Below are 27687 nucleotides of genomic sequence, written 5' to 3' on the forward strand. Positions count from 1 at the left end.
TATAAAATACTAAAATAATCACATTCGAGAAGTTGATAAATTTATAGTCTTAATATTCTATTAACATAACAATTTGTGAAAATATTAATATTTTATTTCTTAAATAAGTTATATTTAATCTAATCAATACTGTAAATTGAAAAAAAAATTGTATTTGGTAAACTAATAGTAACCTTTTAAGTTAGATGCAAAACTTTTGAATGAATTACCAAATAATAATGAATTTTCTACCAAAACAAAGATTATATACCAGACAAAAGAACAAAAACACATGTGAGAAGAAACATGTAATATCTTTTAGGTTAGTTATGAAAAATACTTAAAGAATAATAAAAGCTTCTTATGTAAATATTATCTATAATCTATAACTATATATAAAATTTGTCTCTAAACTTGGTAATTGTTTGACATGTGTCCAAAATATAGATGGTATTTAGTAATTATACAAGAACTTAGTATCGATTTTTGTTTTTTGTTATTATTAGTGAGAAGGACATTTTCGAGTTTGTGGTAAATCTTAGATGATCATATGTCTTTCCGATGGTATAAAATTTTAAGGATGTACATATTTTGTATTTTAGTAAATGGTTTATGCCATTTTGGTCTACTCACTTTTTCTTTGTACTTTATGTTTAGGATTTTAGGTAATTTGAAAATTATTGAGGCTATTTCTATCTTTTTATTTTTACTATGTTCTTTTTGTTGAGGTCGTTTTGGGATTTTTACAAAATATTCTTTGTATTTTCATCTTTTTATAGAAACTTGCTTCCAGAATTTTCTTCTTTCTATTAGGTTTAGTTATGGATGGCATACTCAAAATTATGCAGCAGAAAAAAATTTAAAACTTATATATATATATATATAACATACCTCCACTCATGGATCAATATGGTAATATTTTAACATATAGAATGGCATATAAAGACATAAAATCATAAACTAACCTTATCAACGCTCTTCTAATCAGAATAGCAATCTCCTCAATACAACCCACGAATACCACAACATGCAAGAACCCTAACCAATTAAGCTCTTAACCTCCAATGGTAATGCACACGATTTCACTTAAACTTTTCAGCAAATGACAAAGATTTTAACCATGCTTTTGTGCTAACAAAAGGGGACAATATTTGTCATTTTTCATGGCTGAATCACATACTTGAAAATTTTCTTTAAAAACAATTTTTCTTCTTCAAAAAATAAGTGGTAGCATAAAAAGACAAAACTTTTTTTTTCTTTTCTAATAACTCTTTTTTTTTCATATGTGAAAAAATAGTTAAATGTGATTTATATAGCTAGGTTAAAATTAAATTTAATTTTGCAATAAGCTCCTCCAAATTATAAAACATTACAAAATAGACACATAACTTAATTAGACTATTTTAATTAAGCTTAATGAAAATTAAATTGAAGTACGCCGTCATCGACTTTCCTCACCTTGCTTAGCTGCAATCACAAAGATTAATGTGTTAGTCAATAGTCAAACCTAGAATTGTTGTACTTAAACCATAAGAATCATCTTAACCAACGGATTGGAACCACTATGGGTCTCAACACATCCTATCGACAGTTGAGCACATGGAAATGTATGGGTCTGTTCATTGACATGGGAAAGATGCAATTCAGTCATATTGCCATGGTTATCCCCTTGCTCTATTAACTCAAGGCTTGAGTGCTCCTTGTTTTGACAAATGACGGTGCTCCTCCATTTAACGGGACCAACAGCTCTTTTCTCTTTTAGGTTTCTCTTCTTTATTCTTTCATCAATACCCCATGTTACTCAATCCTTCATTTGCCTTATTGGCATGTACTGCTGCCCTTTAAATAGAGGGACATTTATGTCCAACCAATATTCCTATGTGGCCTCCTCCAGTGTGGACTTTCAGGTTTTGTGTGCCCACAACTGCAAAATACGTACATTACTATTATTTTGATAATAGTTTATAGATTAATAGGAAAAATTAGTAGTTGTTGCCTCACCTGTTAAAAGGACTCCAACTTTTCAACCGCCTTGTAAAAGTCCTTCAGTTTTGGATTGCAATGCCATCTGCACATACATGGGTAAACGTCGTCCTTCGAAAGAGCGAGAGCAATTAATTTTCGAAAAGTAGGAATCGCCTCCATTACCCAGAATTGCAAGTCAATTTTAACCATTATAATACCCTAAATGATAAACGACTGCCATTATAAATATTTATGTAAAAAAAAACTTGAAAAATGTTATGTGACAGTACCTGTATCACTCACTTAAATTTATAAAGGTTGTAGCATAAACGATTATCCTTCTACAAGGTTGCCAAAGGAACTGCGAACCACTTTAATAGGTAGTCCTCGGTCAACCTCCAAATATAGTGACCCTAGGGGAAAACATTCTAAGTGTCAATGTCCTCAGCCAATGCCAAAATCCAAGGCGTCACTCGTCTTCAGTAGTCTTGTCCAAATAAAATATTGTTCACGATCAAAATGAATGCTATCTTGGTTGCGTCTCTTAGTTGTTGAAACTTACCTTATCGAAACATATCAAGCAACTCATGCAGCTTAACATTTTGCTACATGTTCCAGTATCTAACATGAATTCCATCAAAAACTACCTCATACGATCGTATGAATAAATTCAACAACAGGGTAAACTTTAGCTCGGCATAAGGCAGAACTCTTACTTTGATAAACGCACCTTACTCTTGCCAATGGCAAATCATAACTCATGGTTCATTGACTTGAGCTCAATGATTCAACAAACCATGATGTTTTGCATGAGACCAACACAAAAGAAGCCTTATGGATAGACGTCTAGTAGCATACCAAAACACGTACACTTCACTGTTTCATACTTCCCTTTCTCTAGAAGCATCTTGTTTATGTATTGTAGTTACGACCACTTCCAATGAGTGTTAATGGAGACCTTGAAGGCCCACTTCTCCCTTGGCATAACAAGTGAAGTTTCAAGGTTATTGTACTCTCTAACCTCCATCTACAAAACATAGCACCTATACAGATGTAAGCTAAACCTAAAAATAGTTAACTGATAATGTGCAACACGCCAAATAGAAGAAATTTATTATTATTACACACTATGCAGAACAAGTAAAATGTTGTTACACGCCATGCCTAGCTGTTCTTGCATGCTTAATTTAATGACTTATTTGTTACATGCCATGAATAAAATATCCACGTTGTTACATGATATGCCATGCCAAGTATGTGGTTTACACACTACATACCATACATGTAATGCTAAGATACACTTAAAAATAGTTAACCCACTTAAAGAAACATGCCAGAAAGAAAAAATTTAGTTTTGTTACACTCTATGCAGACCAAATAAAATGTTGTTATAGGCCATGCCTATATGTTCTTACATGTCAAGTGTAACGACTTATTTGTTACACGGCATGAATAAAATACCCACGTTGTTACGTGCTATGCCATGCTGAGTATGCGATTTACACACTACATGCCACCCATGTAATGCTAAGATACATAAAAAACAGTTAACTCACTCGAAGAAACACGCTAGATAGAAGAAATTTATTATTGTTACATGCTATACAGACTAAATAAAATGTTGTTACATGCTATGCCTATATGTTCTTACACGCTAAGTTTAATTACTTGTTTGTTACACGCCATGAATGAAATACCCACGTTGTTGCGCATTATGCCATGCCAAGTATGCAGTATACACACTACACGTCATACATATAATGCTAAGCTACACCCAAAAACAGTCAACCCACTCGAAGAAACAAGCTAGATAAAAGAAATTTATTATTGTTATACACTATACAAACCAAATAAAATATTGTTATACGTCATGCCTATATGTTCTTATACACCAAGTTTAATTACTTATTTATTACACGTCATGAATGAAATACCCACGTTGTTACAGGCTATGCCATGCTGAGTATGTAGTTTACACACTAAACATCATATATATAATGCTAAGCTACACCTAAAAACAATTAACCCACTCAAATAAACACACTGGATAGAAGAAATTTATTATTGTTAAATGTTATGCAGACCCTCTAAAATGTTGACTGATAGATTGACAACCCATAAACAACCCAAAATGCAACATGCCAAATTGAGCAACATAATCAACAAAAAACACAAAACAAAAGAAAATTCATCATAGACTGATTGACTTTTTTATGCAATAACGACATTGTTGTTGTGATCTATAACTTTGCTCAGAACTAAGTTGAACACTTTTACCTTTGGGAATAACGAATGAATTAAAAGTTCTTACTTGACCCTATCATTTGGGAAGGATGAATAAAATGCGATAGCATTTTAAATACCTTACCATTAATATACATGGCGTAGAATTTCAAATGGTTTCCTTAAGGGTATTATTTGTTTGTAATTTTTTTTTTATTTAAATTTATGACGTGTTACATATCCTCACCATGGTGTGTTACATATTTCCTTTATGGCGTGTTATGTGAAACATTTTTAAACATGCCATGAAATATAGTTGTTACATGCTATATGTAACAAATGACAAATGGCCTGCTGTAGCACAACCAGTTCGTCCTTTGGTTTCACATTTTCCTCCTTTCAATTCACTACAATAATAGAGATTTCTGGTTTCAAATCATTCTTGACGCTTTGGATTCATCACGATCAGTTCCTCTTTTAGTTTAACATCAACCTTATCGTACCATCTGAAATCTATTTTCAACAGAATACAGTAATGCACATGTGAGCTACACTCAATGAACAATTATCTCAGAGAAGCTATACGACATTTACAAAAATAATTATTCAGTTACACATCATGCTTATATATTCTTACTTGCTATACGCCAAGTTTAATGACTTATTTGTTATATGCAATGAATAAAATACCTACGTTGTTACATGCTCTACCATACCTATCTTCTCTCCATATTCTAACAATATTCGAGCCAAATGGCTATGGGGGTTTCAACAGCTTCAAACTAAACCCAAATGCCATTAAACAACTAAACAATAAACCACATTCTCAATCAATATGGTATTCAAATCACAAACTCACTCAAAAACAAAACATAAAAACTCAACATTCGCTAACTTATAGTGTAATAATTGTAAACTTGTTTGAACACTTTTCTATCATTGGCCATGAATCAAAAGATCATTCAATAAACCTGTTATGTAATATGCACAGCATTTATGTTTACGGCAATATCTGAAAAATGAGAAAAGCCATTTTCTACAATATGAGGTTATTTTTAACAAAATTAGAGGAAATAAATTCTAGATAGATTTATTTTCACCAATATGCACATATATAAGGAGTTCTCATTAAGGACATTTTTGTCCCAAAATCTTGTCTCTTAGTTAAAAACAGTTAAAATTATAAGAAAGGCTTTCCAAAAACACTTTATATTTGAGGACTAAAAAAAAATTTAGCTTTAATTTTTTCCATTTTCATTTGCATTTTTAATTTTAATGTGAAAAGCAAATAGCATAATTATTTTGTAATCAACTTCTATTTGTCATTTTAATATTCAAAAACTCCACGATAGAAAAAATTTTCCATGGGATGATCAAAATAACAAAAAATATTTTTGACAATTTATCCAAATAACAGAAAATATTAAATTTTCTTATAAAATATTTTACACAGAAAAAATCTTTCCCTAAGCAAGTTATTTTTCGGTTACCAAACAGAGTCTTTATATATTTAAGTTTATATTATAGTTCAAATAATATAAATTAATTTTACATTTATTAGTTTACAAGTTTAACTAATAAATTTTTTTTATATATTTAAGTTTGTATCATAGTTAAAGAAATACGAATTTATTTTACTTCTAATAATTTTCAAAAGAGGAAGTTGGTAGAGATAGTTAAGATTGTCCAAAAAGGTAGAGAGAATAAAAGTTCAAGTCTTACTAATTACAAAATTTTGTAACTTTATATATAATATAAATATAATTGAGTTTGAATTTAAAGTACTATGTGCTTGTTTTTCTTGTAACATTATATATTATATACATATAATTGGGTTTGAATTTAAGGTATTAAATGCCTATTTGGCTTGTTTCTTTTCCTACATATTTACCTCTTAAAAGTAAAAATTAGGCTAAATAAGATTTTAAAAAAACTATTTTAAAAAAATAATTTTTTTTAAAAAAAGAGTTTATAAAAAAGCTCCAATAAGGAGTTTTTTTATTTTTTTAAAAAACATGTCAACTTTTTAGAAAATACCTTTTTCTCTGAATCAATCTCTCCCTCTCTTTTCTCCCTCTGCAAATCACAATTTTCTAACGTAAATCGTGATCTGCCTCTCCTCTATCTCTCTTTATACAAAGATTACTAGAAAAAATAAAACAAAAGACTACAAATCACAAAATTTAGAATTTTTTTGTTTTTACAAAAATTAAGAGAAAAGAAGATCCAAAATTCAAAACTTAAAAGGTTTTATCTCTTCTTCACTAGAAATGATCTTAATCTTACATACATAATTTTTTCTTTTTTTTTTGGGAATTCAAGCATTATGGTGCAATTACTTGTTAGATTAAGAAAAATTTAATATTATTACTATTATATAAAATTTGAGAGTTATTTCGTTTCTATTTAATTTTTTTTATTTTAACATTTGAAATCATATATAAATTTAAAACAAACTTGTTCCGTTTTAATTTATTAATTGATTAAAGATAACATAAATATTATTTATGATAATTTTAATCAAAATTAGCGTTTATATATTTTAGTTTACCAAACAGCTTACTGAACAATTTTAACTTAATTTTAAAAATTATTATTTTTTATAAAATTTTAATAATAACTTTTAAGTTTAAAAAAAACCTAAACTAAATAACCTCTAAAAGTAATATCCGAACACGAATAACTGATTACTAATTACATATTTACATCATTAATTAACAGAAAATTTTCCTTTCTTTATGAACCGTAAAAAAGTTTGGCAGCTAAATATCTACTAAATAAATCACTTCTTTATGTATTAATAAGTTATAAACTTCAATTTTTATTTCTAATTTCGAAACTAGTAGGAGGGAGTGGGACCCATTGGTTGCTTGCAGCCAGAGAACGATTGACGTGTCAAAGATGCTGGTTTAAACTTTAAATAGTAAGCCTAAGCCCAGTGGCTATGAAAGGGCCGCAGATCTATCACTGCCAAAAAGTTTTACGCAATCGTTGTTTTTTTTTCAAAGGAAAAAATAAAATAACTGGTTGTCGGCTGTCGAGCAAGAAAGAGCGCATCTGTTCCTTTCAATAGGAATTCATTCAATCACCGAGAGAGAGAGAGAGAGAGAGAGAGAGAGAGAGAGCGAGCGATGGGGGAGGAGAAGAGGCACCAGATGATGCAAAACCTCTTCGGCGATCAGTCGGAGGAAGAGGAAGAGATTGATTCCGAACACGAATCCAACCCTCACCCTAATTACGCTTCTGTATTTTTTCCTCTCTCTCTCTTTTTATGGCATTTTTTTTCTTTTTTTTCAATTTTTGAACCGCTAGGTTATTTTTTCGCAAGCTCGGTGCTATCTGTTTGATAATTATGTGCTTTTTAAATTGTTAATCGATTTAATAATTATTTTAATTAGGTTTTGTTACATAACTGATTGATTTGGTTCGAGGAATTTTGTAATTTAGAGGATGGATTCTAGCCTGATTGTTAATGCTGTCTTTTTGGATTGATTTTGTTTGGATAATGCAAAGCTTAGTTGGACTAAGTTGATCGTTGTTGTATGGCTGATTTCTGTACTTAGGTTCATCTAAAGCTGCGAATTAAAGTTTTGAAAATTATGTCTAGCAGCTCATCTTATCTTTTTCTTTTTCAAATTTAATTTCTTAGAAGTTTGACTAGAATTAGTTAACCTTTGATTATGGAATTCATTTTTTGAATACCAATTTTATTCTGAAATCATTCTTAATGTGGTGCAAGGAAGCCCAATATTATTAGTTAGAGGTGGATTTTGTTCTAAAAGTAAATTGTTGTTTACAAAGTGATAAAATTGATATTTTTGTGTCAGTTTAGTGCGCCCCTCCCACCCTTTCCTTTTTGGGATGAAAACGGAATATGAAAGCTTCTGGGTAGTTGATCCTAGTTTGCCTAGATGTTTGTTGTTATTGAGGAGTTATTTTCTGGGTTAAAATATGTGAAGAAAGAAAGATGTAAAAAGCCTTAGGATAGTTGGTCCTAGTTTGCGTTTATGTTTTCTGTTATTGTGTAGTTATCATGTTCTTTTGGTGCATAATGGAAGAAGAATTGCTTGAAATTAATCCGTTTGATGATTTTGTATATAGGATGAAGCTGAGGGTGCAATGGAGCCTGAGGGTGAAGGTGAAGCTGAAGTGGAGGGGCATGATGAGGCAGAAGTGGAGAGTGATGGTGACCTACGTGATGTAGAACCTGATCCTGGAGAAAGCGAGGGTGAAAGAGAACAAAGTTCCCAAGAAGTAGATATTGGCGATCAAAGGGAAGAAAGTGAGGCAAAAGATACAGATAGTGATGATAAGGAAGAATATGGTCAGAGGGTAGTGACAAGCCGGAGAAGGGATGTAATTGAAAGTGGGTCAGAGAGGTCTGAGGAAAACCATTATCCTGATAATGAAGATGAGGAGGTTGATCAAGCCAGAAGTCCGAGGTGACCTACTCTCTCTCTTACTCAGTCTCATGCCGTGTGTGTATGCCCATGTCTCCTTGTGTTTGTCTTTCTCTTTGCGCCTCTATATTCTTTTTCATTGTATTACAAGTTTTCTAAATGCAGTCAGTCTGTCCTTTTGCCAAAACTGAAAGAAATAAATTGATGCACAACATCATGTAATAATGAATCGTCAAATGCACTCTTGTTCATTATGGGCTGTACTTACAATTGTGCTAAACTTGGCTTAATGGCAGTAAATCACCGGGGGAGAAGGATCAGAATCACCTTTCGCATTCAGCTGCTGAAATTCGCGATGTATTTGGTGATTCTGATGATGAAGAAGCAGAAGAATATGCAGTTCGACATGAAATAGAACAAGATGAAAATGTGAGTATCAAATGTCAAAAGGGATATAGTAATATTTTTGCTTTTATGGTACTTTCAGGCTGCCATGCAGTCATGGTTAGAAGGATGACATAAATGGTTTTGTCTCTTAGAGATCTCCTATGGAAGAGGAAGGGAGCTATGGGAAGAGTCCAAGACCTGAAGATATGGTGCATGATGAAGATGCTCATTACGAGTCAGATGACGAGCATGTTGAGGTGAAACAAAAAGAGAAGCCAGTTGGGCCCCCATTGGAGCTAGAGGTTCCATTGCGGCGGGGTCCAGCTCATCCAACCAAGGTTTGTCTTCTTCACATGCTTTTCCCCCCATCCTGAAAAGAATCTAACCTAGCATCATTTAAAGGGTGTCTTCTTATAGTTACTTTAAGCAATTGAATTGACAGCATTTTGACTTGAGGCCAGAGTTTATACGTTAGTTTGTTCTTTTTCAGATGAACATGATCAAAGTTTCTAATATAATGGGCATTGACCCAAAACCATTTGATCCCAAGACATATGTGGAGGAGGATACATTTGTGACGGATGAGTCTGGATCAAAAAAACGTATACGGTTGGAAAACAATATTGTGCGTTGGAGGACTATTAGAAATAAAGATGGAACGGCATCAGTGAGTAAATTCCCTCCGCCTTCCCCTTATTTTCAATGATTTGATTTGAGCATGCTGGAAATTAATGTAGATCTATTTATTGCATGTATGTGCTTTTGATATGTGCTGTAAGTTTGGGATGGTTACGAATTCATTAAAGACCTTCTGAGTAGCGTGATTGCTTGCCATTACAATAGTTAAATATTTTTTTTTAAAAAAATTCTATTTTCTGTTTAAATTTAATTTCCAAAATAATTCTGTGGTTTGTTGTCAATCTGTCCATTTCTATATATATATATATATATATTTATTTATTTATTTATTTATTTGTTAAACAAGCAGGGCTCTTATGTTTCCTCTGTTGTGTGTAGTATGAAAGCAATGCACGCTTTGTGAGATGGTCAGATGGCAGTTTACAGTTGTTAATTGGCAATGAAGTTCTTGACATATCTGTGCAAGAGGCACAGCATGATCAATCACATCTTTTTCTCAGACATGGAAAGGTGACCTCCATCCCACTGTTTGACATTGTTTATTTTAGTAAATAATATCTTGAATCCTTTGAGTTTCATTCATTTCCCAGCCAAAGCTGCCTAGATTGTATAATGGATTGATAAAAAACTCAAGGTCGTATATCTCTTGTTTTTCTTTCACAAACTTGGATTAAAAGAAAAAGAAAAGCTCCTCATTGGTAATTGAGGGTGATCTGTTGTCATTTTTCTGTGCATCTAGTGATCCAGAAGATCATAATTATGAATTGGAACTGGCCTTTCATCACACTTAAGTAGAGCTCCTGACTTCTTAGACGAAGTTAATTGAAAATCCTCCTGGACTTTATAGGAACAAAGGTTCACTGATCAACATGGAATGATTTAAAATGGAGAATAAAAGAATGTGGCATATGGAATGCCATTGCCACTGATATTTCTTTCTGTACATTGTCTTATACATGAGATTTGTCTTCTCTGGTTTCTTTGTTTTTGACAATTCCTATTGATTGGCATATGGACATCAATTCCAAATATTGCTAATAGTTCGATAAGAACTGCTGTACTCAAGTTGAGATGCCTTTTTTTTATTTCCATTCTTTGAGCTTGATATTTGTGCGCATGTGTGTGTATGTGTAATATTTAGGGGAACTTAGGGGTTCTGAAAGATTTTTGTCAACTTCCACCTACATGCTATTGCAATTCCAGGAATCACATCTATCTTTGTTTGGGGAAGGTTGCTGCAGGTTTTTTTATTTAGTACACCAAGAATAGAATTTGGCCTCAGAACCTTGAATTTTTTAGTCTACTATGTGCTCATTTGATGCAATTCATGGTATTGGTATTTGGTTTTGAGCTTCCACTTTCAAAGGCTGGCTCTGCCAAGAAATCTCATTTAACTTTTTCATTTTGAGGCTGTTGCTGTTTCTGTTATTATTTATATTTTTTTGTAACAATGCATCTGAACTGGACATAGAAACTGCTTCATAATATTATAATTGCAGGGAATTCTTCAATCTCAAGGAAGAATTTTAAGGAAGATGAGGTTTATGCCATCATCATTGTCATCAAATTCTCATCGGCTATTGACTGCTCTTGTTGATTCGCGTCATAAAAAAGTCTATAAGGTTAAGAACTGCATTACTGACATTGATCCTGAAAGGGAAAAGGAGGAAAAAGAGAAGGTAACTAGTTGCTTATGTTAAAGTTGCCGTGTGAGGTTGTTGCTCATTGACATGAATTTCCAATGTTCTTGTTCTTATGATTTTGCAGGCTGAAAATCAAACCATCAGAGCTAACGTACTTTTGAATCGCAAGAGAGAAAAGGTGAACCGAAAGTATACACAAACTGTGGAAAGAAAGCGTCAACTTTCAACTGGGTATTTGGAGGGTGCTCTTGATGAGGTCTGAATTTTTCCTTTCCTGTTAGTTTGTGAATGTCTTATAGTTTTGATACTTTATGTTTCTTTATTGCTTATTTGATTAATTGGCTCCTCTTTTTTTAGTGAACTTGCTGTAGTCTTCATTTTGTGAGCATGTGTACTTATTGCTTTCACATATCCTTTATTTATACCTGATAAGCCGAATAGGATGTGTTGATTTTCAACTATATTTTGTCAGGATGATGAAATGGATTATAACGATTCTCGTCGTGCTCGTCGCCGCTTTGAGGAAGACCTGGAAGTAGAAGCTCGGGCAGAAAAACGCATTATGAATGCCAAAAAGGTATGTTCACTGTTACTCCTAGAGAAAGTTTCTCATTGCAATTTGCTTCTCAAATGTTTTCATTTATTTATTTTGTGATTACCAGTCACAGGGTTATAGGGACATCCCTCGCAAGTCATCCTTGTCAGATGTTAAATCATCTCGGCGGACTATTGATTTCTCTGAAAGTGACAGAGAGGAGTCTGAGTATGAAACTGAAGGGGAGGAAGATGAGAGGTCTCCTCACAAAAGGATTGAGGATGAGGAGCCGGAATATGACGAAGAGGACGAAGAGGAAGAGGAAGAGCGTGATGATGAGGTAGATGCTAACAGAGCCTCAGAGGAGGAGGAAGAGGAAGCTCAGGTATTTATTTATTATCTTTTTTCTTCAACAAATTTTCCATGCTTTATGTTTGAGCGTAAAGTTCACATGGTGCCCTATCTGAAACGCATTCAGATGGTGCTCTTCATTCCTGCATCTGCAGCAGAAAATATTTTTGTATGCCTTGATATCAGTACTCCATGATTTCTAAGAGTTTACTGATTTAGATAGCTCCTCTAAGTGAATGACTAAAAACGTTAAAATAGACTCTGCTTGTGTAAATTGTCGGTTCCGCAATTCACTATGCTAATTAATTTTATTGATATCTCAATATGCCTAGTTTTTCTGATAGTTATCATCTCTCATTTTAATTCCCACGTATGTCATGGATTTCGAATCCCATACTTAGCAGTTTTAAAGAATATTCTCTTCTGCTTTCTATCAGTCTAGATAATTGCATTATGGTTTTTGGCTGAATGATATATATTCCTTTAAAGATGAGGTTTTTCTTCAGGCTTTTAGGCATGATGCTATTAGAAACTCTCTTTAGATTTTTTAGACATGATCAATGGCTTCGTATATATTTACATGTGCTTGCATGGCTTCTTTGGAGATACAACAATTTGGTGCGTCTCTGTTTCCCTTTAGTACCAGTATAGTTGTACCAACTATTTTGAGTGGAAGGGTGAAAATTTTTAAGCATGTGTGTTTAACATGGCTGGAAGATTGGACTTTGCTGGGGTATCTGAAAGTGCTACTGTGTGTATTTAAGTTGTTGAATGATATTCAACTGTCTGTGATTGGATTGGAAAATGGTGAATATTGAAATGTCAATGTCCTTAAGATGGAGCATACATGCAGCAGAATATGATCAACAGATCTAAGCCTTTTGACTTGCTTTAAGTTATCATTCATAGAGGTTGCTATGGTTGTACCACACTCTCCCTCCTTATTTTTGTTTCTTTTAGATGAAAACAATACTGCTTGTTATGCAGAAGCATGAAATGTAAACCAGGCAATAATTTTCCCCATTGATAATGTAGTGTTAAGAATTTTATGAATTTTTTCCCTTGATTATTTTGGCAGGAACCTAGGCAAAAGGTGAAGGAGTCTGTTGGCATCATGAAGCGCAAGGGAATTGAGTCAGATGAGGACTCACCTCCTAGAAAAGCTCCAACCCATCGTCGCATGGCAGTTGTTTATGATAGTGACGAGGAATGAAACATGCTACAGACAGGATAAGAGTAGGTCTCTCTCTCTCTCTCTTTCTTTTTAAGTCATTCGAATTATATAATTCTAACTTACCTTCGATTGTTTTATTCTAAATTATTTTGAATTACTATGGGTACGCGATAGCTTAAGCATGCTTAGACAAATTCTCACATCTAAGTCAGGTTCACAAGTCTTTGGAGAGATGTTGGCTAAACTACTTGTTCTGACATCCCTTGTTGCCCCTGATTCTAGTATTAGCTTGTTCATAAAATATTGGAATTATTAGTTTAAATTAGATTAAATAGACTCTGGATTGTGAGAGTTGTTGAGGGCAGCAGGAGTGGTGCTATTTTGTACTGCATTTTTTCAAAAGCTTCGGAAACATAATGTTTGTAAAACATTTCCGCATGTGCTGCTATATCCATAGTTTCAATGACTGGCATTTTCTATTAATAGGTATAATTGTTCTTCCAAAACCATAAGAGAAGAGCTCTTTTTGTTCTCATAAAGGTATTATTGAAGCAAAAAGGCTATTGTAACATTTATGACTTAACATCATAGTTGTGAATGCCAGACAAAAAGAACTCTAGTACTTTATCAGTGGCTTCTATATTGTCCACTGCTTTCATGCTAGGGAATGACTGTGTCGAGGTTTTTCCTGTAATCTCATTATTGAAAAATACAAGTGAATGGAATTTAGTTAAAAGAAGTAGAATGCAGGGGAGCAGTACAAAGTGCCAATTCTTATGTTAAATACTTGAGGAACTTACATTGTACTCCAGCAATATTACATTGTTACACATCTAGTAGAATGAAAGGATTTTCAAATAATTTCGTGGCAAGCACTGACATATTGTGTCTAGTTAATATGATGATTAATTTTCATAATGATAAATTTATTATAATTCGTAGTCTTGATTGATGTTGGTCTGTTTCCAGAGGAAAAAGCTTGTAACTATCTGAGAATGAATTGAAGTGAGACATTGTCCTTTTGTGGGTAGGATGGTGGAGCTGATCCCACATGCTTTTCACTTGAGTTATGGCAGTTCTGGAAACACTAGATGCGGCTTACGGTTTAAATCCTATTTTCTTTAACCCCTTTCTTTCTTTTTTAAAATTGTATATATAACCTTTTCTTCATCCCCTCTTGTACGGTATGGTGTATTGAAGACAAGTTGCAAGTGAATTTGAGAGAGAAATGTGAACCCAAATGATTAGTTTTCTCAGATTATTCTTTTTCCCATAACGTGAAATGCCGCATTAGGCTTGGACTATTAACATGGTGTTTTGAGCTTAACCTTAAGGTTCACATACAAATGGAGTGTTTTTAGCTGGTGCTAACAAAATCAGATCTAGTTATATTGCATGTCTTTGTCATCCATCATTGTTGTCATCATCATTTTTGGGGTAACTGATAATCACCATTCAGTCTCATATAAGTAGTACATGTTCATCATCACTATCATTATTGTAATAGGGGTAATATCACTGAGACTAATGGCGACCCAAAAATGCTTGAGCAGTGTAATGGTGAGTACTGTATATTGTTCAACATGAATCCTTGCAAGTGTGATGAGGTTATTTGTATATTTTCAGTGGAATTATTCCTTTGGGCATGAGGAATAAAATATTTTCATGTGTTGCCCATTTTATCCACATTTGTATTCGTACTATTACTAAATCAAATGAATCAAGTAGGTCATCCTTGATTATCAAATGATGCGTTCATAGACAAGTGGTGAAACACTGAAACATCTATTAGATTCTAATCGTTGAATTCAAAAATTTGTTTGAGCCAATTTACAAGCGAAAAGCCTTGCATTTGTCCAGCCATTTCAATCCAACGCAAACTAAAATATAGATATTGGGAAGAATAAACGGTAAAATATATATATGAAAAGAAAGATAAAACTTGTATTTATTTTATCATATTTTCTTGTGTGCGATTTTTCCCAAAAATTCTTCCCTCCATATGATTATTTAATTTAAATCGTCTGTATTTGATGATTAATCAAACCATCAAGGTTCTTCTATATAGATTGACATGCATAACATCCTCCTGGTCTTGGGTAACAACTTTAAACAGCCAAATGTCACCACCGGAAGCACAATAAATGCAAATACACAAACCAAAATTAGTTGTACCTAGCCGTTATGGAACCAAAGATTTCAAAAAGTTGTACCTTGTAAAAAGAAACGATAAAATACAAGGAGAAAAAGATTTACGACCAAAATAAATAAACCAACAAAATGCTATATTACACCCTAAAACAGATCATATCTCCAAATGAAATGAAAAAGAGACTGGAAAGATCACACTTATTGCTTTGCAAAACTAAATCGGCAACAAACCTAGTTTCCACTCATCATCTACCCCAGCAGGAAAGACTCATTTGTCAAGCATTTGGAGAGATACATCACTCTTTTTCCTTTTTTTTTTTTAATAAAAATCACCTACTCAATGTTGCGCATCAATAGACTTTTTCTCATTAATGAATGTGCCTACTGATTTGAACCAATGAATCAGATTCCGGTGATCCTTCACATAAAGCCATGCTTGTAGAAATGGAAAGAGACTCTCATTTACCCCTCGTTCCTCTATGAAACTATGAAGTGCATCCCTCACCCTTTGATCGAGATCTCTGCCAAACAACAAAGAGATGGCTTAGTAATACACAAGTGTAAGAAAGGAGAATAGGTTAAGCAATAACAATTAAATGAACAGAAAAGAAGCAAATAAGCTTCATCTAGCCTCCATATAATGACAGCCAAGCATCTATGAAGAAATTCAAGTGGATCACACCTGATACACTTCCATTGATGAAGAAATCTGCTTTAAAGTAAATCAAAGCTATATGAAAAGCAAAAATGAAACATCACATAAAAATGTCAGGTATTATTAACTTGAAAAGAATTTGTTCTTTCACTATTTCAAGTAATAATTTGAAGATCAAAATTAATATGAAAGCCTATTTCGCCCAGCTAGAGCTCAATAGAAAGCACAGTTGATGTTGAACATTTCAAAAAGCACTGTCAAATTAGAAATTTTTTGAAATTTAGAATATTTTGTCCATTTAAAAATTTCATTAATCTGTCCATCTAGCTTCCCAGTGCATCTCTTTTTCAAATACTCCTACTTGGAGTTTCAGCATTTGGCCTATAAAATCAAATACTTATACAAGTCAGATGCACCCCTGGCAGGATGCTGGATATAAATTTAATCATCTATGCTGCCTCCTATGCCTAAACAAACATGAAAATCAATACCACCTCCAGCTCATCCGCCATCTATCTCTGTATCATCCAAGAACAGCGGAACTGCACCTCCTTTCTGTGTCTGTCCTCAGGCTCACGTGCATTATATTGGATTGTTATATTACCCAGAAAAAAATGTTTCTCACACCAAAGCCATCATTCCACATTCTTGTGCAGCATCTCTACTCTTTGGTTTAAAATAGATTAGCCATATAGAATTAAACTGCTTAAAGAAAGCCTAGTATTTCAATTATCTTTTCAAGCTCAAACTCTAAAATATTTGAATTTTTTTTTGAAAAACTTTGATGATAAATTGATAACAGATGTTGGGGTTACCTAATTATACTATATGCTTTCATTTTATACTTAAATAATGGGGAAAAATAATAGATGCACAGAGGCACATAGCAATGATTTCAAATCTGCATTTAATAATTTCACACACCATTCTTCCCAGCAATTTAAGAGGAAAATTCAATCAAGACGTGTCAAATAACCAAATTTAATAGTTAAACATATCGAATAGTTGACAGCTTACTCAAAAACGGGGCCGTTATATTTAGACTGAACAACATCCTCTGAAGTCTCAAGCTTTGGCCTCATTGAAACAGAGTGGATCCCAAGAGCATCAGGATACAATCCACATAGAAATTGTAAGGAGTCTTCCTGTCCAGGCTTTGACACATCTACGTGAAGGAACAACTGATTAATTCCATCCTCTTCCTCAGGGTCATCGCCTTCACCACGAATAATATTGGCCAACCGCATTACATAGATGCTAATTTCCTCCTTGCCATAGGTTCGCTTGAGGACTGGGCCATTAGAATCAAGTGCACCTTTGATAATAGTAAATGGTGAAGGAGGGCTCACTTTCTGTCAACATTAATAGAATCACAGCATTGCACAAGCTGATTAAAACATCAAATGAATGCAAAGTATGTTAATATAAACCAAAACCAATGAGTGCCAGAATTCGCCCACTAGCAGAAAGTCCTTTCCATATGCCCCATTAGAATTACAACAAAAATCTGCCTGAAAATAAACCCTAAAATCATATTATCATACAGCAATAGAATCTTCAATTGATGATTCCTACCACAAAAAGCAGCCATTATAAAAGATCTTGTGCTTCATTTACATTGTTGTTTTCCCTAAAAAGAAACCAAAAATATCTAAGTACGGTCTAATTGTTATATTAAAGAGGGAATTACAAGAAAAAATGTTGAAAGAAATAATTTTTCTGTGATAAAACATATGGGGTATGTAAGACATTATGAGTGTTCAAAACTGAGGCTCCCTTTTTGGTAGTTAACTTGCTTACTTGCCCTTTGCTCCAAAGAGAAAGAAAGAAAAAAACCATTGGGAAATAAAAATATGAAAATGAACAATATTTTTAAAATATTAATAATTTGACTTTCATGGACAACAAAATGCATAATCTTAGTTTTATATGTGTTCAAACCATTTACTCATACAAAGCATGAGCTGAACTATATGTTTATATATGTCTCTACAAAACCCTCCAAAACTCTCCCTAAACCCCAGAGTTTGGCCAAAAAAGGAAAACTCAGGTTCAGGGTTCTATGTAAACATCCCAAAAAAAAAAACACTTTTTTGCACATATATATTCATCACCATTTGACCACCCTGGGTTTTACAAGGGTTTAACAGAAATATTGAAACATCATTCAGATACCCAGAGAAAAAAGAACAGATAACGACATATTAGAGAGAGGAAGAACAAATCATACAGGGGGCGGAGTCATCCGGGAGACTTCGAGATAGTGGTCTTTGAGAGAGCGGAGCAAGAGTGAATCAACGGCCGCCGCCGCTGACGCCGACGTGGAGCCATATTTGCTGCTGCTTGTTGCTATGGCCCGCCACGATTGGCTCGCTTTGCTCTGTGTCAGTGTGACCGCTCTTCTCCACATTATTGCTGTATTTCCTTTCTTTTCCTTTCTGCTTCTGCTTTCGCAGCCTTGCAGACAAAACCAAATCTAAAGAGAAAAACAGCGATCAGAAGCGGGTGGGTCAAGGAAAAGTCCGAACCCGAATTTTCTTCGCTCTGGATTTGGCCCATGGAGTGTGACTCGAGGTCCAACCCCTTTTCAAGGTCAAATACCGTAATTTTTAATGATAATTTTATACAAATTTATTAATTTTAAAAATTATTTTTATATAAATTATAATCTTTTATTTCAATTTTTTTTTATTTTCAAAAAAAAAATTTCTACTTTCGGAGGCAGGGGCGCACATCTGGTGCTCCGAGGGAGGGAACATCAGATCGATGCTTCCAAGGGTGCTACTGAAAGAAAGCACTCGTAGCGAGGCGGTTAACCAGCGAATAGGAGTATTATAGTTTGATTATATTACTCGAAAAACAAATAAAAGAAAAAAATTTTAATTTTTTTATATTTTTTATTAATGATGATTATATTTTTAAATTTTATTATTTATTTAAAAAATTAATAAATTTGTATAAAATTATAATTAAAAGTTAAGATAGTGCAAGTATTTTATCTTTTTTAAAAATATAGTAAATAAAATACTACTCTATGAAAAACGCTTTTTTTTACCCTACAATTATTTAAAAATTTTTAAATTGAACATGAATATAAACTAAATTATATTGAACAAAATGTAACCCAAATCAAATAATTTCTTAAATAAAAAATTAAAATAGAATTATGGTATTTTTCATGTTAAAAATTATTCAAATATGTATATAATATTTGTGCAATATCTTTAAGTAGCTTAAAGGAAATAATATATTGGTTAATAAGTTTTTAGAAGTATTTCAAATTTTTGTTTCTTAATATTAAATCACCGATCAAAACAGCACATGTCTATCAAGGCTTCTAAGAATCTAGTAAAGGGATGATCAACCATAATAATACATATTGGGAGCGAAACACGTGTATAATATGATACGGTGCCATATAAAAGAAACATTCCATATTACACGATGGCTAAAAAATTAAAATTTTAAGAAAGTATATATAGTTTAATCAATAAAATTTATTAAAACATATACCCAAAAAAGGAAAGAGGAATCTTAGTAGATATATAACTAATTAGTCATGGTATTGAGGTTTAAATGTTGGTTACTGAAAATATACACTTGTCGAATATATTAATAATATTTAATATTAATATAATATTTATGTAAAAATTTGAATTATTTAAAATATAAATAAATTTTTATTTTTATATTAGGTTTAATTAAACCTTTAAAATTTTATTTTATGTTAATAATTTTTTATAATTAATAATTAATTATTATTAATCAATAAATCATTTATCATTTTTATATTAATGTAGTGCTTATATGTCATTGATTTGGATGATGAAAAATACCAAATAAATATATCATCATTATATGTTAACATACCATATCATCATTTATTATATAATATATCAATATGTCATGTTAGTTCTACGTTAGTATTATGTGACATAAAATGACAATGACATTTTGAACAAGTCAATCAATAATTATAAAGATTTATTTAATTCAAAATAAAAATATAGAGATTTGATTGAATATAATAAAAGAATAAAAATTTATTTAAACTTTTTTAAATAGTTTAGAGACTTTTTTAGATATTATGACTTTAATATTTAATAGGTTAATATAGTTATTTTTGATAAATAAATTCATGAATTGTCTCTTGTAACATTAATTAAAGAATAGAAAGGAAAGAAAGGTTGTTTAATTGTTTATAATTACTAAGAAAGAATATCCTTTGTATGAAGATTGTAGATGCAATGTAACTATATATATAGTTATATAATTAGAATTATTAATGATATTCGAATATTTAGTTTATTGATTTTTTTGTTTAAAAAGTGGAGTTTGAATTTTTTTTAATTATAAAAAAATTAAATTATTATAATTATTATTAATGGATTAATAAAGGAATGAAAAAGAAATGTTTACTTTAATGTTTTTATTTAAATAAAAAAATGGGGAAGCAGCGTGAGACGACAATCTCATATGTGGCGAGTGACATTAAACTCTTCCAGATAAGTCGCGGAGGTTCGGCTCATCAAATCAGTAGCTCAGGAGAAAGTGTCTGGTAGTTTCTAGTGGCAACTTCCATTTGTTTCCAGACTTCTCGCTTTTGCTCAACAAAAACCCATTTACTTCCTCCGTCCTCCGTCACATCTTTCGATCTCTCAACACTCAAGAAAATCATACTACGGAAGATAATCTTCTCGGGCGTAGACAAGGAATAACAACAAGCAATTCTCTAGCGTAAGGAAGGAAAAACAAGAAGCAAAGCAAAGAGACAGTATTCCGTTTTCACCTGCAATTTTCGTTTCGACTTCGATCACTAGGTAAGCTAACAACCCTTCCTTGTTATGTTTATGGAACTGTGTTTAAAAGTGTTTACTTGTATGAAAGCAGTTTTCTTTTCTCTCTTTCTTTTTGTTGGCTCATTTCTGTTGCTGTGAATCGAGTATGGAGTAAAGGGATTCTTTTTATTTTCTTTATTGTTTCGGTTCTTTTTGTTTGATGTCAAAAGTGTTGGAAACCGTAATGTTGGGTTTCTTTTTTTTTTTTAAGTAATTTGAAATCAGTTTGCTCAAAAATTGCATTGCAAGCTGCATCTTTGGTTAACTAAGGAACAAATGTTTGTTTCATTATTGATTGTTCATTGAAATTATATTACATTTTCAAAGTCTTCGATTCAGTTTTTCAATGTGAAAATATCATGCTCTCTTTGATCAGGTTATTTTCTGCTCTCTGCTTCATAGAGGCAAGGTTTTGTTTTATAGTTAATGAATGCGTTTTTGGAATGAGTTTCTTTTGGGATTGTTCTATAAGTAATACTTACGGATGCATGAATTGTGGATTTTTTGCAGACTTTATTATAACAATCAAGGACCATGAATCCTGATAAATTTACCCACAAGACTAATGAGGCTCTTGCTGGGGCACATGAGCTTGCAATGAACAATGGCCATGCCCAATTCACTCCCCTCCACCTTGCTGCTGCCTTGATATCTGATCCCAGCGGAGTCTTCTATCAAGCAATCTCCAATACTGGAGGTGAAAGTGCTGCACAGGCTGCAGAGAGAGTTTTCAATCAGGCCTTGAAGAAGCTCCCTTCACAGACTCCTCCCCCAGATGAAATTCCTGCAAGCACTTCTCTTATTAAGGGGATTCGTCGTGCCCAAGCTGCACAAAAGGCTCGTGGTGATACCCATTTGGCTGTTGATCAATTGATTTTAGGCCTTGTTGAGGATTCCCAAATTGCAGACTTGTTGAAAGAAGCTGGGGTTGCTCCAGCAAGAGTGAAATCAGAGGTTGAAAAGCTTAGAGGAAAGGAAGGGAGAAAGGTAGAGAGCGCTTCTGGGGACACTACTTTTCAAGCTCTAAAGACTTACGGGAGAGATCTTGTGGAGCAGGCTGGGAAGCTTGATCCAGTAATAGGCCGAGATGAGGAAATCAGAAGGGTTATTAGGATTCTCTCGAGGAGAACTAAGAACAACCCAGTACTTGTTGGAGAGCCAGGTGTTGGTAAGACTGCTGTGGTAGAGGGTTTGGCGCAAAGAATTGTGAGAGGAGACGTTCCAAGCAATCTTGCTGATGTGAGAGTCATTGCGTTGGACATGGGTGCATTGATTGCTGGAGCAAAATACAGAGGAGAATTTGAGGAAAGGTTAAAGGCAGTCTTGAAAGAAGTGGAGGAAGCTGAGGGCAAAGTTATTCTCTTCATTGATGAAATCCACCTAGTACTTGGTGCTGGCCGAACTGAGGGCTCCATGGATGCAGCTAACCTTTTTAAGCCTATGCTTGCTAGAGGTCAGCTTCGCTGCATTGGTGCTACAACTCTCGAGGAATATAGGAAGTATGTGGAAAAGGATGCTGCATTTGAGAGAAGGTTCCAGCAAGTTTATGTGGCTGAGCCTAGTGTTGCTGATACAATCAGCATCCTTCGAGGGCTGAAAGAGAAATATGAGGGTCACCATGGTGTTAGGATTCAGGATCGTGCCCTGGTGGTGGCCGCACAGCTATCAAGTCGATACATCACGGGTATGCCTTAGTTCTGCTTTGCAAATTCTTTGAGCAAGTGAATTTTGATATTTATTTAAACATTGTTTGAATATAGAAATTTTATTCTCTATGCTAAGGACTATTTAATATTCACTTGCACAAACGTTTCTCTTCCTTTCAGGACGGCATCTGCCTGATAAGGCAATTGATTTAGTAGATGAAGCCTGTGCGAATGTGAGAGTCCAGCTTGATAGTCAGCCTGAAGAAATTGATAATCTTGAAAGAAAAAGAATGCAATTAGAAGTTGAGCTTCATGCCTTGGAGAAGGAGAAGGACAAGGCTAGCAAAGCTCGACTTGTGGAAGTAAGTATGGGATCTTAAAGAAATGATGGCTTTTGCTAGTTTTCTTCCTTATATTAGATCTAACTTTTGTTTCTTCAATCTAGGTCCGGAAAGAGCTTGATGACTTGAGGGACAAGCTTCAGCCTCTAATGATGAAATATAGAAAGGAAAAAGAAAGGATTGATGAGATTCGACGACTCAAGCAGAAGAGAGAAGAGCTCTTGTTTGCTTTGCAGGAGGCAGAGAGGAGATATGATTTGGCAAGAGCTGCTGATTTGCGATATGGAGCAATACAGGATGTGGAATCTGCAATAGCACAGCTTGAAGGAACCACAGATGAAAACTTAATGTTAACAGAGACAGTTGGGCCAGAGCAGATTGCAGAGGTTGTAAGCCGCTGGACTGGCATTCCTGTTACGAGGCTTGGACAGAATGATAAGGAGAGGTTAATTGGACTTGCTGAGAGGTTGCATCGGAGGGTGGTGGGACAAGACCAAGCAGTTGATGCTGTTGCAGAGGCTGTTTTGAGGTCAAGAGCTGGATTAGGAAGGCCTCAACAACCAACTGGCTCATTCCTTTTCTTGGGTCCAACTGGTGTTGGTAAGACAGAGCTTGCGAAAGCGCTAGCTGAACAACTCTTTGATGATGAGAATCTGCTGATAAGGATCGACATGTCTGAGTATATGGAGCCACATTCAGTTGCTCGACTTATTGGAGCACCACCTGGGTATGTGTGTCTTCTTGTACATTTAGCTACATTTCTATTTATGGGGTTACATAATAGTAGCTTACGTACTCTCTTGTTCATATTGCAGGTACGTTGGACATGAGGAAGGGGGCCAACTCACAGAGGCTGTGAGGCGGAGGCCTTACAGTGTTGTACTATTTGATGAAGTGGAGAAGGCGCATATCTCTGTCTTTAACACTCTCCTTCAAGTCTTGGATGACGGTAGGTTAACTGATGGCCAGGGCCGCACTGTTGACTTCAGAAATACAGTGATTATCATGACTTCAAACCTTGGAGCAGAGCATCTTCTCTCTGGACTTATGGGGAAATCTTCCATGCAAGTTGCTCGTGATCGAGTAATGCAAGAGGTACTTAAAAAGGGCCCCTTGCCATCTGATGTTTTTGTTTTCTGCTGAAGTTAGGATTTTGAAGCATGAATACTAATGTCTTTTGGTTTGCTTGACAGGTAAGGCGGCACTTTAGGCCAGAGTTGCTGAACAGGCTTGATGAGATTGTCGTTTTTGATCCTCTCTCACATGATCAATTAAGGAAAGTTGCTAGATTGCAAATGAAGGAGGTTGCAAGCCGGCTTGCTGAGAGGGGTATTGCATTAGCTGTAACAGATTCAGCATTGGACTACATATTAGCTGAGAGTTATGATCCAGTAAGTATTATCACATATTAGTCCGGATATATTTCTTTCTGACCCCTGTTTTTGCAGATTAATAATTATGTTTCCTTTTTTCTGAATAGGTTTACGGTGCAAGACCTATTAGGAGATGGCTTGAGAAGAGGGTTGTCACTGAGCTATCAAGGAAGCTTGTGAGGGAGGAGATTGATGAGAACTCAACCGTTTACATCGATGCAGCTCCAGACGGAAGTGACTTGGTGTACCGGGTGGAGAAAAACGGAGGGCTAGTCAATGCAGCCACTGGACAAAAGTCGGACGTGTTGATCCAAATCCCGAATGGGCTTGCAAGAAGTGACGCTGCACAGGCTGTGAAGAAAATGAAGATCGAAGAGATAGATGATGAAGGTGATGAAACGGACGTGTAAACTTAGAGCTTGGGTGTATCCTTGATGTTGAATGTTTGAATAGTTGAGGGTTGCTCTCAACCCTCTTTGCAATTTCGGCTTTTGTTAAATGTAAATAAAACAATGGGTTTGGTTTCGATTATGCTTAATAATATTTTGTAACAAAACGTGTGTTGTTTCTTCCAACTCAATTGAATGTGAGAGGAGGGCAACGTGTTTGCACTAGAATTAATATAAAAGATATTTGGCAACTAATCTTTCAAATCTAATATTGCTATTACGGTACAAAACTATATCTGTCATTTAAGTATTAGAGAAGTTGCAATTACCATCCCACCCTTTTCCAAGGCAAGAAAAACCGTCCTTTTCTGGGTTCGGAGTTGTGTCCTGAGCCCAGAAGCCAGAGCATTATGACGAACCCTCCGTACAAAATTCTTCACTTTTGGAGTGGCGACCATGTTCCTAATTCGCTTCTGGCATTACTCATTACCTTATACTGGCTGCCTATAACCCGCCTCCTCCTCTGGAAATCTTTCTTGTCTCCGAGAATTCTGTATCTAGACTTAAAACATTTTTGTTAAAAATTACTTGATTATGATTATAATTGTTGCTGATATATGGCATTTTATAAAAAAAAAAAACACTTTTCTAAACATATTATCGCCTCAAAATACATGTTTTTTTTTCTTAAGTCATCATTTCTTTATTTATATTTTAATATATGAAACTAGATAACTGTTCAAAGGTGTTTATAGACACTTGTTACCATGACATTCATAAAAAAAAGGTTTCTTATAAATTTATTGTTAAAAGGTGTTTATTGTTTGTTCTTTACTTTGATGAGAATAGTGTATTAAATGAAAAAAATTTCTTAAAATAGAATTTTAACTTAAATTAGTAAGCGTCCATAAACACCGGTTAATCGAATCCTATAAAAAAAACTATAAGTTAAATAATAAATAAATAAATACATTCTTTGAATATAAAAAAATGGAATAATAAATATGTCACATTCACATTGAAAAAAAATACATTTAGATATTTAAATATTAAATATGTCATTGAATTAGAATATAAATTAATTAAAATATAATTTGATAATAATTAAAAGAAAATTTGAAAATAATTAAGTCTCGAAACTAAATAATTTTTTTCTCATTATTTGGTTGATATAAAATGGAATATAATAGGAGTTACCATCTTATTATGTTTGATTGATTGGGAGAAATATAAAAAGAGCAAGTTTAAGATATCATTGGATAAAAATTAATTACTATAACCTTTAATCCTAGGTGGAAATTTGAAAAAGTGTTAATAGGTGAGAATTGAGATGATATGTGAAGATGGTATAGTCTATGCTGAACTTCTTAAGGAGTAGTTAGTGTGAGAATTTCATCTTGAGAGTTTTTATTTAAATAAATTAAAATTAATTTATCAAAACAATTTACGAGATTCATGAGAAAAGGAAGAGCTACTTCATTTCATTTGCATATCAAAAATGATCTTTAATTGTTACAAAACATGAAAAGGGCATTATAACAATGGCATCACATTCCATGTATCAAAGCCCTGGGGCACTTGCCTTATTCAAAATGCCATACCACTAAAGGTGACTCAATAAGCTCAAATACTTAAAATGAAATATTTAAATGAGTTTTTTTATTAAAATTTTATTTTTTTAACTTTTTGAAATGCAAAATTTTTAATTAAAATTTTATAATCAAGCTCTTCTAATATTTCTTTTTCAATTGATAATATAGCTAATTCATTTAATCTTTCTTGAGACATTGTTGATCTTAAATAAGATTTTATTAATTTTAGTTTTGAAAAACTTCTTTCTCCAAAAGTAAGACTTAATAGAATTATTAACACTATTTTAAAAGCAATAGATGTATTTGGAAAAGAATTGAGTCTTCTTATTAAGTATGTCAATTGGATTGCTTTCTTCCATTTGTATAATTTCTTTTAAAAATGTCTTGAAAATTCATCTTTAAGAAAATCTAAATCATTAACTTTAATTGAACCTTTCTTTACCAATAAATAATATTTGCCCATTGACTTGGATCATAAATATTTTTAGAAATGCAATCATTTAAATTAATAGGTTGATCCTCTTCATCATGATTTCTATGATCATTTTAAATCTCTTCATGATTTCTATGATAATTTTGAATATGTTCATTAACTTCTTGTTCTAGGATTTCATCATCATCTAACTCTCTAAGATTATTAACTTGTTTACATTCATTAATAATTTCTGATTTATTATTTTTATTACTTGTAAAAAATTTATCAAGTGCTCTTTTTTGATATTGTATTAAACTTTCAATTCTTTTTTTTAAGCTTTGAATAACTAGATTCATATTTTTAATTTGACAGATTCAAATATTTATTATGAGGCAGAAAAATATTTAGCTACTATAATTATTTTATATTTTTTAAATGGCTAATATAAAATCAACGATCAAAATTTCTAATTCAAATAAATCAACTATCATATAAAATAAAGATAATATAATAATATATTATAAACTTTAAATTAAAGTAAAAAAGTCTGTAAAGATTAGAACAGTAGTACCTAATTGTTGCATGCTTATTGTAAATCATAAATAAGGTTCATGGCTTTGTAAAAATAATAACATAACAAACTTTCTGTGTATTCTTTGGAGGAAAATTGTAATTAAAGGAAGAAAGAGCAAATGAGAAAAAAAGAATTCAAATATAGATATTATACATTGAAAAAAAATAATTAGTTTTATATATAGGTAAAAAAATAGTTGTTAGAAACCATTAAATACGTTGATATGAAATAGGAGAAATAAGTGAGAAAAAAAATAACTGTTAGAGATAATTAAATGCATATAACCATTAATTGATTAGAAATAAGAGAAATAGTTGAGAATTAATAGCATTCTAAAAATATAAAGTGATTGAAAATTGAGATTTATTAAGCATATAATTAGAGAAGTGAGAGAATAAGTAATTTTATTAATTATTT

At 33.0% G+C, this 27687-nt stretch overlaps 3 protein-coding genes across 5 annotated transcripts; 2 read left to right on the forward strand and 1 right to left on the reverse strand.

Annotated features, from left to right (window-relative positions):
• The first annotated feature begins 7110 nt into the window (after window positions 1-7110).
• Window positions 7111-14572, forward strand: VIP4 (leo1-like family protein). 3 transcript variants are annotated; one of them, XM_021430462.2, is made up of 12 exons: window positions 7111-7412; window positions 8269-8609; window positions 8864-8996; window positions 9107-9292; window positions 9445-9621; window positions 9972-10103; window positions 11093-11272; window positions 11361-11492; window positions 11709-11813; window positions 11899-12156; window positions 13201-13362; window positions 14266-14572. In XM_021430462.2, the coding sequence occupies exons 1-11, from the start codon at window positions 7299-7301 to the stop codon at window positions 13333-13335; spliced, it is 1893 nt and encodes a 630-aa protein (XP_021286137.1). In that variant the 5' UTR covers window positions 7111-7298; the 3' UTR covers window positions 13336-13362; window positions 14266-14572. The 3 variants fall into 3 exon arrangements, with proteins under 3 accessions (XP_021286137.1, XP_021286136.1, XP_021286138.1); XM_021430461.2 differs by having other exon boundaries at window positions 13201-13358; XM_021430463.2 differs by having other exon boundaries at window positions 11905-12156; window positions 13201-13358.
• Window positions 14573-15547: 975 nt separating this feature from the next.
• Window positions 15548-18591, reverse strand: LOC110418206 (Mitochondrial glycoprotein family protein). Its single transcript, XM_021430866.2, has 3 exons — window positions 18333-18591; window positions 17120-17454; window positions 15548-15968 (listed from the first exon to the last, which is right to left on the reverse strand). Exons 1-3 carry the CDS (start codon window positions 18510-18512, stop codon window positions 15785-15787), a joined length of 699 nt encoding a protein of 232 aa, XP_021286541.1. The 5' UTR covers window positions 18513-18591; the 3' UTR covers window positions 15548-15784.
• A 2016-nt stretch (window positions 18592-20607) lies between these two features.
• Window positions 20608-24856, forward strand: HSP101 (heat shock protein 101). Its single transcript, XM_021431261.1, has 7 exons — window positions 20608-20922; window positions 21451-22624; window positions 22767-22948; window positions 23032-23654; window positions 23743-24022; window positions 24121-24318; window positions 24408-24856. The coding sequence occupies exons 2-7, from the start codon at window positions 21475-21477 to the stop codon at window positions 24708-24710; spliced, it is 2736 nt and encodes a 911-aa protein (XP_021286936.1). The 5' UTR covers window positions 20608-20922; window positions 21451-21474; the 3' UTR covers window positions 24711-24856.
• Window positions 24857-27687: the final 2831 nt, after the last annotated feature.

This window comes from Theobroma umbraticum, unplaced genomic scaffold, assembly GCF_002168275.2.
Source record: "Theobroma umbraticum cultivar Fairchild unplaced genomic scaffold, ASM216827v3 scaffold_50.0, whole genome shotgun sequence".
Lineage (NCBI taxonomy): Eukaryota > Viridiplantae > Streptophyta > Magnoliopsida > Malvales > Malvaceae > Theobroma > Theobroma umbraticum.